Source organism: Lathamus discolor, chromosome 22 (assembly GCF_037157495.1).
Source record: "Lathamus discolor isolate bLatDis1 chromosome 22, bLatDis1.hap1, whole genome shotgun sequence".
In the NCBI taxonomy this organism is placed as follows: Eukaryota; Metazoa; Chordata; class Aves; order Psittaciformes; family Psittacidae; genus Lathamus; species Lathamus discolor.
In genome coordinates this window covers 3,152,393-3,171,252 of record NC_088905.1, presented here as the reverse complement: position 1 = coordinate 3,171,252, position 18,860 = coordinate 3,152,393, and the positions used below count along the sequence as shown (strand labels likewise).

General features: G+C 59.0%; 1 protein-coding gene across 1 annotated transcript; it reads right to left on the bottom strand.

Moving 5' to 3' along the window:
• Positions 1-11: 11 nt before the first annotated feature.
• Positions 12-18,242, bottom strand: TACC1 (transforming acidic coiled-coil containing protein 1). The gene is made up of 13 exons (XM_065659127.1): positions 17,876-18,242; positions 17,132-17,229; positions 12,253-13,156; positions 8,386-8,446; positions 7,768-7,960; positions 6,621-6,667; positions 4,819-4,944; positions 4,631-4,707; positions 4,349-4,392; positions 4,092-4,252; positions 3,890-3,996; positions 3,309-3,429; positions 12-2,876 (listed from the first exon to the last, which is right to left on the bottom strand). Exons 1-13 carry the CDS (start codon positions 18,013-18,015, stop codon positions 2,808-2,810), a joined length of 2,148 nt encoding a protein of 715 aa, XP_065515199.1. The 5' UTR covers positions 18,016-18,242; the 3' UTR covers positions 12-2,807.
• Positions 18,243-18,860: the final 618 nt, after the last annotated feature.

Sequence of the window (18,860 nt, the reverse complement as noted above, 5' to 3'; positions counted from 1 at the left end):
AGCAGGAGAGGTTTCAGGAGTGATAAACACGGGTTTTATTCAGGCGATGAAACATGGCAACAAAAATATATTAGTAATCGTTAGAATAATCCCATTTGTGTGAGTATAACTCTTACAAATATCGACCTGACATAGAAAAGGGAACTCATTGGACATATAAAACCGATGGCGATGGCACTTACACACGTGGTGGGAAGCGATTGGGGTCAGTGCAGGGAAGCGCCTGCCTTGGGGGGAGCCATCTAAAGTCAGGGCAGTTCCTCATCGGCACTTCGCTGGATACAGGGATTTCAACTCTACTGCAAGCAGATGATGACAAACACCACGATGCTGTGACCCCAAACACGGGTACCCGCAGTGCTCCCCTGCACTGGGACACATCCTGTCTGGAACGTGGCATCCAAATGGGATGGTAGCTCCAAGGCTAAGCCAGCCCCATCCACAGCTCCACTGCTGGCTCCTGAGAGCAGCATCCGGGATGCAACAGTCCTGCCCGCTTGCAGCTACAAACACACGCCTCCTATTATATAGAACTATAACCATTATACATATATATATATATGTAACTATAACCATATTATAGTTAATAAATCATTCCTTAGGAATCGTCTTTTGCCCAGACTGGAAGTGCATGCCGACAGGCGCAGGGATGCAGCAGCACTGGGGTGACAGAGGCAGCGAGTGGGACCAGGAGAGGCTGGGAAGCAGATGGGGAGGAGGATGCTGCAAAGAGCAAAACCCAGCTCCCAAAGAAATTCCTGCTCTCGAGGGGGTCAGTTCACCTGCACACACCCCCAGGAGGTCCAAGGGGTCACACATCCAGGTGGGAATGCTGTTCTGGAGCGGGACACGCGAGGAGAGCAGTGCTGTAGTCTGCATACCCCTAATGCTGTTGATACAGAGGGGAGTGATGCTCCAGTGGGCTGAGGCTGGCACTTTGACTTCCCGAACAGGAATCATCCTTGCCCATCATCTGCCAGAGGCTTTCCTGCCAGCCCATGGATGTGTGGGGAGGACAAAGAGGGAGGAAAAGAGCAGCAAAAGGGGTTTTCCTTGCTGTGCAAAGGGGCAAACGTTCAGCACAAAGCCACCGATGGTGTCAGCCATCAGCTTCCGCACCCCGGTCACCGGGATAACTGGGAGCGCAGGGAACAGGCCTGGACTCTGTGTGCTAGGGCAGGCTGCTGGCATCTTCGTCTGCTTAAGTGCGCGATAAACTCTCTCTATACATCATATAGCTACTAAAATATAACCAAGTGTATGGCTCTGGGTTAAACACTGCATGCGCACCACGGGGGGTTAGAAAATAGAAGGAAAACAGCTCAATTCTCTTACAAAAAGGTAGCAGCAAAAAGGTTTGTGAAAGTCTTCAATAGGCTGGGTAGGAAACAGTCCCAAGAGCAAATACTTCCCTTAGGTGATGCTTTACGACTCCCTGCTCAAGGCGGCAGAGTCCTCCCTTTACCACTGCAGCTACTGCCTGATCCCATCCATCCGCCTGCTGCAGGGATGCTTCTGCACTGACCCACAGCACCCCATGGAACCCCAGATCTTGAGGAGCCTCCCCGCTTCCCAGCACATCCAAAGGCAACCTCAGCAGTTTGCATGTCCATGGACATGGGCTCCGAGGCGGAGCGGGCACCCTGCCTGCATGGAAAAGCAGATCTTGGGCTGTATCCATAGATTCCAAAGGGTACTTCACTGCTGCCTGGATCTGCCTGTGCCTGTCGAGGCTGGCTTTTGTCTGGTTCCCTTAGCATTCAGTGCTTCAAGGGCATTTCTGAGAGCAGCAAAGAGCCGGGCAGGGCTGCTCTGTTGGGCACTGATGGGGAAAGAGCCTGAAGTCAGCAGGATCATGAAGCAATTTCCTCCTGTACCATCCATCCTAGCGTGGCTGTGGCACGGGGAGCCGAGGGCACGGGGCTTGGCTTTAGCGCTGTGAAGGGCACTGAGCGTGGGGCAGGCAAATGGACGAGCCCCAGCTCTGCAGAACCAGCATCTCCCCATATCTCAAACACCTCCCGGTGCAGGAGCCTCCTGCCCTCCCCTTGGCAGGGCTCTGCTTTGAGAGGACTCAAGTTACTGCAGGTGAAGGGGCTGTATCCGTGCTCCCAAGGGAAGGAGATGTGTAACAGGAGCGTTCCTGCCTGGAAGAAGTGAGCAGAGAGCCTCAGTGCTCCTAAACGCTAATAAAGTGCACGAATGCAGAGACATTGGGTTCCATTGGCACAGCCAGGGATGAGGATGCTCTGTGCTGCCTTCCGCCCACACGGACCAGACACTGGGGCCAACCCCCTGAACCCCAACACCTCTCCCAAAACCAATCGACCTAATGGGAGGCTGCTTTGGCCAAAGGATCACACTGGTGGCCCCAGACCTAAAGGCTCCCCTTGGCTGCCTCTCCCCAGCCATGCACCCATGTGCATGGTCCCCTCCCTAGTGCAAGGACCAGCGGCTCCAACCTCGGCATCACCCACATCCCATGGCAGGACCTCATGGGGTCAACCTGGAGCAGGAGGGGACAGCAAGTGACAAGAGTGTGTAGGGGCACAACCAGACCCAGACAAAGGAGACAGAGCCTGGGGCTGGGGCGGGGGGGGGGGGTGTCCCACCTCCCGTTTGAGAGGTGGCATCGGCGCAGAGGGACACGCAGCCTGACTGCAGGGATGGAGGTCCCGGAGCCCTGGGATGCAGGGAGCAGGCAGCAGGATGCTGTGCTCTGTGCCGGGGTCCTGGGGTAAGGCAAAGTGCTGCACGTTAGGAGGAAAGCGGCCAAGTGCAGAGTGCTGGGCGATGGGCGGTGCGACTCAGTCCGTCTTGCCCAGCTTCGCTATCAGCTCATCGCAGATCTTGGTCAGCTCCTCAATCTCCTGGTTCTGGAAGGAAAACAGATCATGAGGAGCCCCCGTGGTGGCACGGATGGGAGATAACATCCCTATGGGTATAGCTGATGCTCCTGCCCAGCCTCCTCTGCGCAGCATCCGGGGGCTGTGGGGACCCTGAGCTCACCCATCCTCACCCCAAACACATCCCGGTGCTGCCCATGGGTGTGCTGGTGGCTCTGACAGCCAAACTGAGCTGGCAACCGCAGCGCTGCCCCATAGCCGTGCTTACACCCCTGCAGAGCTCAGTGCCCTCTGTGGAGAGGACGCAGTTGTACATCCCAACAACCAAACCCAATCCCAAGGAAGCGAATGAAGAAATAGCCCCAAAACCCAAACCCACAGAGCGCTCTCTAGGCCCAAACCCCAAAGGATGCCTCCAGCACCAAGAGGATGCTCAGGGCAGCAAAGGGAACCCGGCGTTACCTTCTGCTGCAGGGCTCTCTCCAAGGACTCGACCTTCATCTGCTCCTTGCGCAGCCCCGCGTGCAGCGCCGTGCTCTCTGCCTTGGCCTTGGCACGCACTTGGGCGATCTCCTCGTTGGCTCTATGATGGGTTCGGACACAAGGGGACAATGGTCACTGGGACAAAGCGTCACAGAGCCTGGCTCCTGCGTGCATCAGGGCTGGTTTTCCATATGGAAAACCTGCATGGAACAGGGTTAATTCCGCTCCTCCAAGCTCTGGGGGGTGAAGCTCAACCAGGTCTTCACCTCCTTCACTCAGGGCTGCTGCGTGTTGAGCACAACACAGACACGAGCCCTCTTGGAGCACAGGAACTGGTTAAGTGGCTGTAAATAGACCATAAACCCCAGTTTCTCCATTAGGAAACCTAAGCAGAGACTGGAGAATCCATTGAGGGATCTGTGCTGGCTTCACTCACAGCCATTTAAAGCCACTCGAGCCCAAGGTTGTAAAAGGCAGCTTTCCACATCAGTAAGCTCCAACCACGGAGACGCTGCCCTATGGGGTCTCTGAGCACCCATCAATCCCATGCGTGCCCTTACTTATCCAGCTTCTCCTCCGCATGGACTTTCAGGGCCTGGTACCGCTGCTCCTCCTGCTTGACCCGGGTTAGGTAATCTTGAGCGCACTTCTTCAGAGCTTCTTCATTCTGGGAAGGGAAAAGTGCAGGGGCCAAAGTGAGGGCAATGCTATGGGACCTCTGCGTGCAGGGACCAGGGAGAAAGGGGGAACCGAGGGAAGGACCTTCTTGAAGCCTTCCAGGACGCCCTTCAGGTTCTCGTATCTCCTAAAGAGATCCGATAGGGACCTCTCCACCGAGTTCAGGTCCGCCAGCGCCTGCTCCTTTTCCATGGTGAGCTGCTGCAGGTTCTTCTGGGACGTCATGTTCGTCCTCTGCTCATCCTCTGCGATGGAGAATTAGCAGCAAGGGACACAGGGATTGAGTGGGGATGGCAGCTACCTCATTGCCCCACGCACCCAGCCATGGGATGGCACCTTACCTATCATCTGGGCAATGGTCTTCTCATACTCAGCCACGATTTTCCTAGGAGGAAGGGAGAAGGATAACCCAGGGAAGAGGCACACACAGCTACAGCCCCGCTGCCCCTTCCCCGCACCACGAACAACCCAAGCAAGGCTGCAGGGCCCTGGTGATGCCCATGGCAGTGAATGGGATTTTGAGCCTGCGACTAAGAACCCGGCAGCTCAACGCAGCACAAGAGCATCTCCTAACACATCCCACCCCGAGGAATCCCATCACGTCCCAATGGGAAGGGTCCTACCGCATCTCCAGCACTTCCTGGCGGCTCTCTTCATACTTCTTCTTCCACTCGCTTGCCTCGATCTCCTTTGTGATTATCTAGGTTGCAGCAGACACAGAAGCCTTGGGACGGGGCTCTGGGTCGTTCCCCTGTGCTGTGATGCTCAAGGGGTGCACCCGGGCAGGATACGGCCCCGGTGCCCACGTTACCTCTTCTCGGATGAGCGTGAGCACGGCCGTCTTCTCGCATTCACTGAGGCAGATGCTGTCCAAGGGGCTCTCGCTCCTGGTGATGGCTGAGGGGGACTTGTCCATGGAGCACAGCCCGGGGTTGCCCTGCAGGGAGCAGCCATTCGGGATGCTGCAGGGGTTTCACCTCCCATTTGGGATGCTCTCCCCCTTGCACCAGCCTCTATGCAGGCGCTGAACATCCTGCACACACCGACGGCTCAGAGCCAGCACCAAGCAGAGCCCATATGGGGATTTATTGCACTTTATGCCCAGTCTCCTGCTGGGACCTGGGGCTCCACCATAGGACACCCAGGGAAGCATCGTCCCAAAGGAGAGACCCAGGAAGGGCCCATTTCAGAAGCAGAGCTGTGCTCACATCTGACATCCCCTCACTTTCCCCATGGCTGGGTTAAATGGGAGCCACAGGCGAGGGACCAGGCCCTCCTTCTCCATCACCTCCATCAGACAGAGACGTGGATGCAGCTGATGCATCCAAACTGCTGCCAGCAGCAGCAGGGCCTCATTGATCACCCCAAATGCACAAGGGGGGAACAGGCATCACCTCCCTGCAGAGCACGGCTCCGGCTGAGCCAGCCCTTCCCAACGGACAGCCCCGCTCATCCCACCATGCCCCAGCCTGGGAGATGCTCACACAGGGCTCCATCACCCTCTTGTTTCTATTATAGGAGCTTTCACAAGAGCTGAGGTGGTTGCATCCCCATTCCTCTCTGCTCCCCAAACCACAGCACCAGGGGACCAAACTAGGGATGAGCTCAGCGCTGTGAGGCTCAATCCTGCCTGGATGCTGCCCCATCCCTTCCCTTGGCGGTGCTGCAGCCTCCAGAAGAGCATTCCTTCCGAGCAAGGGCTGACACCACCGCCTGTTCCTCCTTGTATCCGTCTAAATGACAGCCCCATGCAGGCATCTCCTTGGGAACCGGCTGCCAGGCCATAAATAGAGAAGAGCTTTGGAGGAGGCTCCGTGCCTCGGCTCTGTTTTGGAAACCAGAGCACTAAAGCACTTCCCTCCCTCCCCTCCTCCTTCACTGCAGCTCAGGCTCAAGCACGTTTGGGTCCATGCAGCCCAGCCCTGGGTGGTGTTGGCAGCATCACCCAAGAGCCCCAATCCATCCCATGGGAGCCCCCACACAGCGGCTCCGGGATGCTGGCGGCTCAGAGCCTGCCGAGCACCGGCTTCACTTTGTCCTTGTGGGGCTTAGCGTGGGTCAATCTGTCTCAGAGGAGCTCGTTTTGCTGATGTTGGTAATCTCGTTGTCATCTGCTTGCACCCGAGCAGCTTTGCCCAAGGTTGGAGGAGCTGGCACAGGGTTCCCTGCAGCCGAGGGTCTTGGGGTCACCCAATGGCTCCATAGGGGTGCATTGGGGGTGCCCCTTACGACGCGCATGGACACCTCAATGTGAGGCATAGCCCATGTCCTGCAGCTCATCCCTTCCCTGGGACCTCCTCTGCCCTGTCCCTGTCCTGCAGCCGTTCCACACAGTGCTTGCTCTTGCTGAGCATCCGTGGTGCAGCCCTGGATCCCCACCATTCCCAGCATCTCCCTCCCACAGTGCCCATCCGGAGGGAGCCATCCTGTGCGGGGCTGTGGGCCATCACCCCTGGCTTTACCAAGCCCCTGTGTGGGCTTTGCATGGACTTTATCTCCCAAAGAAACCCAGTTCAGAGAGGTTTGCGTGGCCCAGCATAGGCACAATGGGGTCACCCTCCCGCAGCCCCAAGCCTCCCTATAGGGAGCAAAGAGGAAGCAAGAGGCACTCACAGGGAAGATGTCCTTTTCCATCTGCTTGGAGATCTCCTTTTCAAAGCCTAAAGACAAGGAAACACAAGGTTTTAACCCCTTGTGAACAAGACCCTGGTGCACATAAGGATTTGCTGGGATGCAGAAGTGCACCGGCATCCTCCGAGCATCCCTTCCCAAAAGGCTTCTTTGCCCCATGCTCGTGCCCTTGCAGCCTGGATGCATCCTGCACCCTGCCAGCCTCAAACCCTGGACTGGAAACCAACACTTCCCTCTGCTGGCAGCTCAGCCCTGCGGTGCCCAGAGCAGGATTGGAGCTGCATGGGAATGCTGCGGGATGCATCCCTGGGGTGAAGCCCAGCTGCTTGGGCCACTCCGCATAGCACAAGCCTCAGCCCACACCAACTGGGCCCAAAGGAGCTGCCACATGGCCCCGGCTATTCTTAACAGCATCAGAGAGGAGATAAACCCCTCCTGTCTGCAACCTGCCCTCTGGCATAGAGCAGGAGGTGATTTATGGACCTCAGCTGCAGCCAGCACTGGCCAGGCAGAGAAAAGCATAAAGGGAAGGAGGAAACAGCGCTGATTTCCTGCTCTTTTTCCCCATTCGGAGCCAAAGGACTGGTTTCCCCTCCCCAGAGCCTGCAGCCTGCACAGCATCCAGGGGCGATGATGAATGGGCACAGGGCAGAGGTGCAGACCCCCCCTGCGGTGATTCCTTTCTTGCACCTTTAGCTTTGCTATTGATTAAATGTCCTGTTCTAATGCCTGGGTCTAATTCTGCTGTAATGGGTTGGTCAGCGAGGCTAATTCCGTAGGAGACTGACAGCAAAGGACCAGCAGGAGCATCAGCAGAGGTCTGCAGTGACGCTGAGATCTCCATCAATCACTGCCCTTGTGCTGGGGTACTGAGTGCTGGGAGCTCAGCTTCGAGCGAGGCACCCTGTAACCACCACAGCACCACGGGGATGCTCTGTACTGACAGCATCCAAGTAAACACAGCCTGTGCCATTGGTTTTCCATGATGGAAATCGTGCCGTAAGCAACAGAGGTTTCATTATAGGGCCTTTAGCCCTGGCAGCATGAACAGAAGCTGCCTCAATAGCATCAATTCATGGCCAGAGCTCCATGCACAGCACATCCCAGAGGCTACAGGGATGCTCCTTACCTGGCTCCGTGCTGTGCTTCCCGGCCGGCACAGGGACATTGGAGCACTCAAAGTACTCCAGGTCATCTTCGGGCTCAGCCTTCTTCTCCAGCCCAGGTTTCTGCGCAGTGGTGCAGGCCAGCTTCTCCTCATCAGTGGCTCGTCCATCCCGATTGGCAATACCTGGGATTTCTGGGATCAGCGCTCCTTCATCCTGCAGGATCAAGGCACGCGGTTAAGCAGGACTGTGCTGATCCACGGGGATCAGGCAGCCGGGTTGCATGGGAAGCAGGGGAAGCTTCGCATCCACCACCAAGCTGCTCCCCAGCAGCTCCTCAGTGGGGTTTGGCAGAAGGAAACACAAGGGGCTGGGGGCAGAAGCGATGAGCACACAAACCCCATTAACCCAACCGCAGAGCTCTGCTGGCGACAGGGCTGATACCGCACGCACATGGACCTGAATGACCCACAGGGACCTTTCCTGGCCAGGGCCAGGGCCGAGCACCAAGCAGCGCCATCCTCCTGCCCTTCCCATAGGGAAGATGCTCTCGCCATGGCTGCTTCCAGGGACACCCCATCCTGACCCCCACCTCTGCCCATGCCCCCAGCCGAGCATCCCCAAGGTGGGATCCCCTGTACCTGAGCGCCAGCATCCAGGACCAGGGGCTGCGCCTCGTATGGCTTCACCTTGCAGCCGCTCCTGCAGGGAGAGAAGCAGCAGCTCAGGCACAGGCAGGAGCCGCCAGTGAGAGCCGAGCAGGGGGAAGCAGCCCCAGCAGCAGCGTTTGCACCCGGCAGCACCGCACTCACCAGTGAAACACGGAGGCAGAGCAAGCTCTGGGGCGGACAGAGGAGCAAGTGAACAAAAGACAGGACTACAGAGCAACGGGTTTGTCTCTGAGGAGTTTATTCCTGCTGAAGGGAAGGAGCAGAGATGCTGACAACGCGAGAGGCCATTGCCACAGTGATTCCCCTCGCTGCACCCTCATCCTGCGGGATGCATCGGATCTCCTGCGGGATGAAAGCGTCTCCAGGCTGTCTCATGCCCATTCTCTGGATGTTTGTCCGGGATATCTCCGTGTGCAAGTTGGACCCGCACGGCCGGACTGCTGGCTTGAGCTCTGCTTTGCTTGCAGGGCAACCGCTGCACCTCGGATGCTCCCTCCACCAGATGCAAAGGGAAAAGAACCTTGCAGATAGGAGAAGGTTGAGCTCAGGTTGATCTTGGGTGGCTGAATGCTCTCCAGTGAGGAAGCTCTCCCTGGCTCTTCATCCCATGTTCCTCAAGGCGTTGCCATTCCAGAGTCCATCAGTGCAGGAGTGCAGCACAGCCACATCCCGACACACCGGGCATCAGCATCCTCAATCAGCTGGGGGCAGGACAGGGATGGTCCCAGCACGAGCAATCCTGCATCTCACCACCCTCTCACTCCATGTCCACCATCTCCCATATCCAAACCCCCAGAAGGCAGATACTGGCCAAGCTGGATACAACTCGTGTGGCATCCCACTGCGGGTACCTGCGCAGGGATCTCTGCCACAGGCAGAGGCTCGAGCAGGATTGCATTGAGCCATTCCTTGCTATAAAGCATCTCTCCCACCCACTTCACTCCCCATCCCATCACACACGTGCGCCAAATGATCCCCCCCCCCCAGCACCAAGGTAACTGGAATTCAAGGGGACTGGGCAATGGGGAGCAGGCAGCAGAGGCTGATGCCCTGAATGCCTGGGGCACAGGCAGCCCCATCGCGCTGCAGGGCCCGTGGTGACACAGACACCCGCTGTGAGCCAGTGGAAAGGCAGATGGGGTCTTGGCCACGACACAGATGTCAGTGCTGGAGCCTGGCTCCAATGCTGGTCGTGCATATGGCAGCAGCACTGAGCACACAAGAAGGGCATTGGGATGATGACAGAAGACGGGAGCTGAGCCCAGCGTTCTCCCTTGCACCACAGCAGAGCCCAGAGGGTCCGGGGAGGGGGGACTGACAACACTGAGCATCACCCATGGGGGTGAGGCAGGTCCCTGCTGTGTGCCCATCCTAAGGGATGGGAGCTACAAGCCCTGGGGGCACAGGACAGGCACTGGGTATTTCACTGGGGTCCCACTGTGGCTGCTCATGCCAGGGGTATGGCAGAGCCACGCCGCAGCAGTGCGGGCTGCAGGGCAATGATTGGAGCTGCTGTGCTCGAGCCGAGCTTTCCAACCCATGCAGGGCCCTGCAGCCCAGCTCCATCCCAGCCCTGGACACAGCAGGGATGCTCTGAGGGAGAGCCATGAGCAAATGGGCTCTGGCAGGCACCAAAGAGCTCAAAGGAGCCCTGTTTGGAGCTGGCTGCGAGGGCAAAGCTCCTTTGGGACCATCTCAGTGTCCCAGAGACAGGCACTGACTCCATCACTCCCGGATGATGCTTCCCCTACCCCTCTATAGAGGTGGCTTTGGGAGGGGGTAGGAGATGCCCTCATCTTCGGCACTACCCATCCAGGCTGCACACAGAGCTGCTCCCCTCCGTTAGCCAACGCACTGGGTTTCAGGGCTTGAACACTATGAAGGCATTGCGGGCCGCATGCTGCGGGAGCAAGCACAGCATCCTCACCTCACCGGGCCGAGCCACCCCGCGAGCTGCAGGACATGGACCAGAGAGCACAGAGCATGAGACAAAGGGCACAAGGAGCCTGCATGCCGTGGAGACGTGTGGGGCCAGCACCCACCCAGAGAAAGAGGACAAAAACCAGCCAAGGAGAAGAGGAAAGCAATAGAGAAGAGAGTACTTACAACAGAAAACAGAGAAATTTCACTTGTTCAGTGGTCCTGATGCACCAAAGCATGGACAGGGAGAGAGACAGACAGATGGAGAGAAGAAGAGCATGTGAAAAGACCTGGGTATTAACTCTCATTGGGAGAAGCACAGCGCCTTAGCCCAGCTCTGCCTTTTGGGGAGGAACACACGGATAAAGGATGCTCCGGTTGGGCATCTCCTATTCACGGCTATGAGATCGATGGTGCCATTCCACCACACATCCCGCTGCCGGGGAGGTGGGTGAATGAAGCAGCCCGTGCTGCTCCCAGGAGAGGGACCCTGAGGACTTATAGAATGAGGGAATGGTTTGGGTTGGAAAGGACCTGGAGATCATCCAGTTCCAACCCCCTGCAATGGGTAGGGACGCCTCACACTAGACCGTGTCACCCAACCTGGTCTTGAACACTGCCAGGAATGGGGCATTTGCTTCTATGGGCACCCTATGCCAGCGCCTCAGCACCCTCACAGTAAAGATCTTCCTTATCTCCAGCCTGAACTTGCCCTGTTTCAGTCTGAACCCGTCACCCCTTGTCCCATCCCTACAGTCCCTGATGAAGAGCCCCTCTCCAGCATCCTTGTAGCCCCCTTCAGACACTGGAAGCTCTGCACAGCTCCACTTCTCCCAGCCGAACAGCCCCAGCTCGGTCACACAAGGGAACGCCGGCTCCTAAAGAACCCACATCCCCTCCCTGCAAAGTGTTCCTAGGAGCAGAGCACCCAACACACCCTTACTTTTGCCTGCTGGGTGTTGTCTGTGCTCTCTGCATAACCCATAGCAGCAGCGCAATGGTTTTGCTGCCAACTCCGCGCTCCCAAAATTCCCCCTTTTGAGCCCTTTTGCTTTCAACCGGTTCCAATCCCACAACCCTAAGTTATAGTGGAAGGACCCAAAATTGCCCGGGCAGGTAGAGCCAAGCCTGGCTCAGCAGCTCCCATCCCCAACACCAGGCGCTGCCCAGACACGGCTTGGAGAACATTTGTGATGCCACAGGTGAAACGGCAAGGAAATAGGAAGGTTTGGCCATGAAACCTGCTCCAGAGGAGCATTCCCAGCAGGAACCGCCTGCATTCCCAGGAGGCACCATGAAATGTCACCATCTCCACAGAGGGGTTTAAATAGGAACTAAAAAGGCACTGAAAGAGCTCAGCAAGGCACAAGCAGCTCCATCCTGCCTGTGCAGACGTGATGGAAGCAACAGATCAGCCTCTTCACCGCTATCCCCTACCCCTGCTTGGCAAAGAGCAACACAAAGAGCTCGCATCGTGTCCCAGCACCATCTGACCCATCAGATGGGCACCCACAAGCTTCAGCAGGCCCCCAAACCCTCACCTGTGCTTGGTAAAGCCTCTGCTCTGCCCACACCAGCTCCACGAGCGGGAGCCCTGAGGGGTTTCCAAAGGGATGATCCTGCAAAGCGGGTCCTGATCCAGCCCTCCCCATTCTCTGTGGGACCCCGGCACCACTCCAGGACCCCCATCCCGCTCCTCCCATCCGCTCCTGATGCTCCAGGATGCCAACAGGGATGCAGGAGCTGCCGCTCTGCTGGGACAAGGGGTGGATAAAAGCAGGGCAGCCGAACCCGAGGTGCACATCGGTGTTTTAGGCTCGCTTAGGAGGACCGGGGGCATCATCACCATCACCACCACCACCACTGCTCTGCCCGCAAGGGAACGGAGGGGTCGGTGCTGCCCGCTCCATCACTCACGTTATCAGGCGGGACTTGGGCTTCTTGGGGGAGCCGCTGCCTTTGCCGGGCTCATCCTGCACCTCCAGCGCCTGAGACTCCAGGATCTCATTGAGGCTGTTGTCAGCAGCAGGGCAGGAGTCGGTGGTGGAGCTGCCGAGGGTCTTGGTGGGCTTAAACGGATCCATTGCCTCGAAGTGATTGGGGTCAAACTGGTAGGACCCTTTGGGGAGAGCCGGCAAGTCCTGCAGCGCCGAGCTGCCACCCAAGGGGCCTATCCGGGCTGCAGGACCCAGCCGGGGGGAGCCGGGGGGGGGCAGATCCATGGGGCCCCTCTCTGCATCCTCAACTGGTTTCTTGGGGGGCTCTCGGTGCCTCTTCGGTGTCACTTTGCTGGCCGGGATCCTGCTGCCCCTCCTGGGCGCTGCTCTCCTGGTCTCCGGGCTCTCTCCTCCCTCCGTCGAATCAACCTCAGGCTTTGGGAGCTGCTCTTTGTGCTCCGGGTCCCCCCCCTGCTCCCCAGCGCTGTTGCTGGGGTGGGGGGGGCAGTGTGGGGCTGATGCTACAGCGGGGTTCACGCTCCCATCGTACAGCTCCAGGGTCTCCTCTATGGATCCTTCTGTTATCCCTTTTCCGTTCTGGACCAGAGCATCCCTCTTTGGCCCCATCATCCCCATGCTGGCATCCACCGCATCCTCTCCCAGCATGACCCGTTCCTGCTCGGCCCCACTGCCCGGTGCTCCTTGGGGCTGGATGTGAGCCTGAGGCTGCCTCAGGGATGCATCTTCGGGGTCGTTTTCCCCTTTCGCATCCAAATTGGCTTTAGGGGCTGCGATCTCCGCTTGAGCCTCATCTTTGGGATGCTTCCCTGGCGAGCTGTCCCCATGGGCCTCCCCTACCAGCAGGTCACCATGGCCACTTGGCTCTGCAAAGACAAAAAGAGGCAGTTAAACCCCTGCCTGCTGCACCCCATTTCAGAGGGGGTTTTCTCCCCTCCTTACGTGCTCCAGGGTCATAGTTTGGGGAGGGATTCCTGACCTGTGCAACCCTGGCATCAAGCACTTGCAGTGAGATTTGAAGCCCTGGAGACTGTGGTGAAAACACAGCCTGTAAATGGGGGGGGTCCCCTGTAAATGGAGGGGGGGAGCTCCCATGGACACAGCACCCGCATGCGGTCGATGCTCTCACCCACAGCCTGTTGCTGCAGAGCCTCGAGGCTCAGCACGGCTGTCAGAGTTCCTTAATCACAAACCCTGATCCATGACTTAATCCCTGCTACTCCAATCCCTGCCCCTAAATCCTTTCACCGTTTCATCTGTTCTTTGCTGTCCAGGGATGGGGAAGCTCCTTATCTACGGAGGCATCCTGCAAGCTACACCCACAAAGCACCTAGAGCCAGGACCTCGGCACCGCTGTCACCTCCTCTCCTGCATCTCAACCAGGGGCTCCTAGGACAAGGCAGGAAGGGATGCTGGGATGCTCAGCACCACCAGGGACCCACAGGTCTTGCTGGGCACAGCAGCAGGGCTTGTGCTGGGGAAACCTGTCCCATTGCGCTGCTGCAACCCTGCCCTGGCACACAGTGACAGCCACGGAGCGCTGCATCGATTCGCAGGAGGTTTGGATGCGGGATGCTCACAAGCCCCCCCCCCCAGCACATCCCTGTTCCTATGATGGGGCATTCGCACCCAGCTCACGTTCACTGGTGGGGGAGGCTGGCACAAGAAGGAAAAGTGAATCAGGGCTAACCCAGGACACGGAGCCAACAGCCCTGACTCAGCTGACGGCTTGCGGTTGGCATAATTGGTCTCCAGGATGCTAAAAGCCATGCAAATGAATCATGAGGGGCTGTGTGAGTGCACCGAACCCTCCCTCCGCCTGCGAAAAGGCTCCCTCCAAGCAGACATCGCTTTGCTGCCCCAGGAAACGCCTCAGCAAACACAACCCGATGGATGTGTACTCGGAGTGCAGCCAGGAGACGGTCCGAGGCAGCGCCTGCCAGGCCCTCCCAGCGCTGCGAACGGGGAGAACCTCCTTAAACGGATCCCAGCTTGGAGCCGGGATGGTTTGAACCGAGACGGCGCTGAGTAGGGAGCAGACTTCAAAGTGGTGGGGGGGGGGCAAAAGGCACCTTTTAAATGCATTTTCCATTCCCACCGGACGGTTCCGCAGCTGCTGTTCTCACAGACGTGAGCCCCATCCCGGTTTCTAACCCGAGCAGGGAGTAATTGCTGCTGGAATAACAAGCAGCCGGCACGCAAACCACCTCTCCTGGCTGGGATGGCTGCAGGGCAGGGAGAGCAGGAGCGCTGCTGTGCTCAGAGCCACCATTCCTTCGGCAGAATGGGATTCATCATATTTCCCAGTGGAGCAATCCAAGTGTTCTGCACCCGGGGCAGCTCAGCTCATCCCCTCCTTCCTACCTGCATTCCAGAGTTGAGGGACTGGGATGGACTGGGACAGACTGGGACACAGAGGGTGTGGGTGAAGGAGAGGAGCATCCTGCTGGGGTAGCACCGTTCCTCCTGCAAGCTCAGTGGGGTTTTTTTCCCTTTTCAAGAGAGGGCCTGGCCATGAAACCCATATAAATCCTTTTGTGTGTTCTCTGAGGAGAGCGGGACAAACCCTCCTGTAAAGCATCCCCAAAGGTGATGGGGCTTCCAGTGTCTGGAGGAGGCTATAGGGATGCTGGAGAGGGACCTGCATCAGGGACTGTAGCGATGGGACAAGGGGTGATGGGTTCAAACTGAAACAGGGGGAGTTCAGGTTGGAGATAAGGAAGGACAGCACAGCAGCAAGGCTCAGTGCTGCATCCATCCCAAACACAGATCCAACGAAGGGCACCCTGGATCCCTGCAAACAGCACTTGTAGTGGCTGTGCATGGAGTACAAACGGGCTCCCGGTCCGGCCAGGGGATATTACAGAGTGAAAACAGGGATTTATCGTCTCCAAGCACAAACACACACGCAGGACAGGCTGGCACCGCTGTAATAGGCACTTTGTGCTGCGCATTTTAATCCTTAGGCTCTTCCTCCTTAGGCTGCAATGAAACGCAAGCACGGACCAACCCAGCAGCTTCCCTCGCATGAAGCAGAGCAACTTGGCTGCAGCAGTGCCCTTTTCATCCCACATCCAGCACCCAAGCGAAGCAGCACCGCTCCCTCAATGCCAAAGGCAGCGAGAACAGCCCCTCCGCTATCCACAGCACAGGATATGCGGCCGGTGCTTTCAGCCTGGGCTGACGTAGCCAACGGCTCCGTTCCCCTCTTGCCTTTCCGCTTTGTTTGGCGGCCGTTGGTCTATTTTTAAACCTATTCTGCTAGAATGAGCATCCTGGCAGAGCGATGCTGCCGCTAACGCGCCGGAAAGCACGTGCCCTGCGTCAGGGTGACAGCAGGAGCAGCCCATGGGCGCCGATGGGTCCATATTGGCTGCCTCTGCTCGTTTCCTTGCACACAGTATTCCTTGCTCTGGGAGGTGGCTGGAGAGAAGCTCAGCAAGGATGGCACAGAGTGGCTCCAGCAATGGGTTCTGAAGGCAGCGTGAAGCCCAGCCGGGGTGATGGGACAGGCTGTCCTTCGGAGCAGGGTTAACGCAGCCCTCAGCTGCACGCAGAGCATCCATCCCCTGTGTCACAGCTCCCGTCTCTCACATTTCCTATCCCTGCCTATTCCCAAGCAAGGCTGAGGCTGCAGCGCCTGCACCCCAGCCTTGCTGAGCAAGGAGATGCTGCATCCGCCCGTGTGCCTGCTGCTCCTCCTGCAGCACCGGCAGCAGCGATTCCCCATCCGCTGCTGCGTTCCTGCCATGCAGCCATTTCATGGGATCACCTCCCCATCGGCACCGCTCCTGAGCTGCAGGCAGGCGAAGGGCGCACGCTGCTGCAGAGCAGCGCTGCCAAGGTGAGGGCTGAGCCGATGGGCTCCCCGCAGTTCAGCACCCCAGGGTGCCACAAACTCACCCCCACGCCTGGGGGACCCCTTCCCTCCATTTCAGACATTGAGGTGCAGGGAAGGGATGGAGCTGGGGTCCTGCTGTTTCCAACACCCTGCTCTCCATCAGCCACCCCAGATACACAGCTTGTGCCAGAGATCAGCCCCTAACACTGCGACCTTTGTGTGCTGGCTCCCCAGCTCTGTGCCAGGCCGGCATCAGGGAACTGCTCATCCCAGGATGCAGGGACACGGGCACACGCTGAGCAATGTGCTTCCCTAAGGCAGGAATGATCCTCAGACCTGCTAGGAAAGCCTTTATCTCCCCTCTCCTCCTCCCCAGGCATTACTCCTCAAAGTAAAAATGCCTCTATCATCCCTTCTTACACGGATGATTCCGAGAGCTGCAACTATGGGAAGCATGGACCCAGTGCTGCCTCTCAAGGAAAACAAACCTGTGCATTCCACAGGCGCCCAGATCCATCCCAACAGCAGAACAACACCACAGGAGGTGGCAGCCCACAGCACCCTGTTACTGCCAAGGCCACCCAGCACTCGGGCTCCTGGTCCCATCTGAGCTCACACAGACCCCGACCACGATTCCCCTTTGGGAGAAGGCGTGATGGTGGGAGTGAGCTGGTCCCCAAAAGGCCAAGGATTAACAGGGAGCCACAGTGGCACAAGACACAGGGACAAACCAGCAGCAGCACCAAGGACCCCTGCGCTTCCAGCAGCAACAATCACCGTTTCTCCACAAACAGGGCTCAGCAGCATCTTTAACAGCAGCAAAGGATGCTAACTGCAGGGGAGTGAGAGCATAGCCCTTTGCCGAGTGGCATTTGAACCACGCAGGCCATCAACCACAAACAATGTGGCAGGCATGATTCAGAACAAGCCACTTCTCCTGCGGGCCCCCACCCGGCTCTATTCATCCGGAGCCCAAAAGCAGAAGGCGATGGCTCCTTACCTCGGGTCTCGCTCTCTGGCTCCAGCGGCGGCTCCTTTAGCAGCGCGCTGGTCGGCGTCCCTGCTTCAGGGGTCTCAAAACTATCTTTGGAGTCCGAGCTGCCGAGGAGGGGGGGAAAAGAGGGAGGAATTACCGCTTGCAAGGCTTAGCTCCGCAATCCTCCTCGCTGCCCGAGCCGCCGGGCGGGCCAGCTCCCGGCCGCCCGCGGCCATCCTGCGGCAGCCGCTCCGTCCTGTCCAGCGGCACACGCTGGCAAACGGAAAAGGGAGAGCAGGTGAAACGACATCGTGAGTGCCCCCCCCCCCCCCCCCCGCTTCTCCGTGTGTGCCCCCAACCCTCCGCATCGGCCGAGCATCCACGACTCCTTCCATCAGGCCTTCCCCTTGGGCATCCACCGCGGGCCACAAGGATACGGCTGCACACTCAGCATCTCCCCCATGGAGGGGCGATCCTCGGTGCTCACACCTTGTGCCCCCCCCGCCCAGCATCAACCAGGGGCAGCAGCGATCGGTTCCCCTCCGGTGCCCCCCCCCCTCACCCCGGTCCTCCCAGCATCCCCCCCCCCCCCAAGCGCTTTGCGGGCCGGACCCCCCCATCGGGCAGCGGAGCTGGTGCCAGGCAGCGAGCGGGCAGCGAGCAGGCAGGGAGCGGGCAGCAGCGGGTGGGGAGGGGGGGGGGAATGGATACGGGCGCGGCCGGACGCGGTCGCAGCCCCGACACCACGCGTGGACGCGGGTCACTTGCCTGAAGCCGAGGGCCGGGTCCTCCTCCTCCTCCGCCGCCGCCGCCGCCTCCCCGTCGGGGCTGCCCCCGCCCCGCACCGCGGACCAGGTCCACCGGGCCCACTGCACCGGCGACAGGATCTGCCAGGCGCTGAACGCCATCGGCCCGCTCCGAGCCCCCGCTCCGCTCCCCGCCGGGCTCGCTGCGGCCGCGCCGCCCCCCAGCGCCAAGGGCCTCCCCCGGCCTGCGGGGAGGGAGAAGGAGAGGCCGCCCCCCGGCACCGCCCGGCGGGAGGGACCGGACGGGGAGCCCCCCCCACACACACCAAGCACAAGCAGCGCGGGGGATGCGGGGCTGGATGCGGGGGATGATGCGGGCACCCCGAGCCCCCACCCCGCGGGTGGGTGGTGAGGAGCTGCTGCTGCTGCTGCTGCCGCTCCTCCTCCCTCCCCTCCCCTCCCCACGCAAACGCCCAAATTCACCTCTTTCTGCCCCAAAATAAGGGCAGCCCCTGCCCATCACCAGCCCCAATCCCACCCCTTGGCAACGGTGAAGGAAGCGCCCCGCACCAAGAGGGCAGGGGGCTGTGAAACCGGATCGGCCCCGATTTATCCCACGTTTATGGGGCTGCACCTGTGCTCTAGCACAGATTCCTTCCATTCGGGATGTGCCAGTGGCCCCCCGAGGGGGCCGATCCTTCCCTAGGATTCGGTCGCAGAGGGACAGGGAAACACCTGCCCCTTCCTTCCATTTTCCAAGGAAACGCCGGCCTCCGCAGCCCTGGCTGATGCCACATCCTGGCTGATGCAGGTTTCCTTACGTATTTAACCGTTGGTGTTCCCTGCAGGAGAAAACACCCCTGAGGGCCTCCCATGGGAATCCTCCCCCTGAGGACGGCTCCCACATTCGTTATCTCCCACAGAGCGGAGCAGAAAGTTCCTGATGCATCCAAAGGAATGTCCAGGGCTTTGGCAACGCAGCTGCAGCTCCCCGCAGCCCTCCCTCC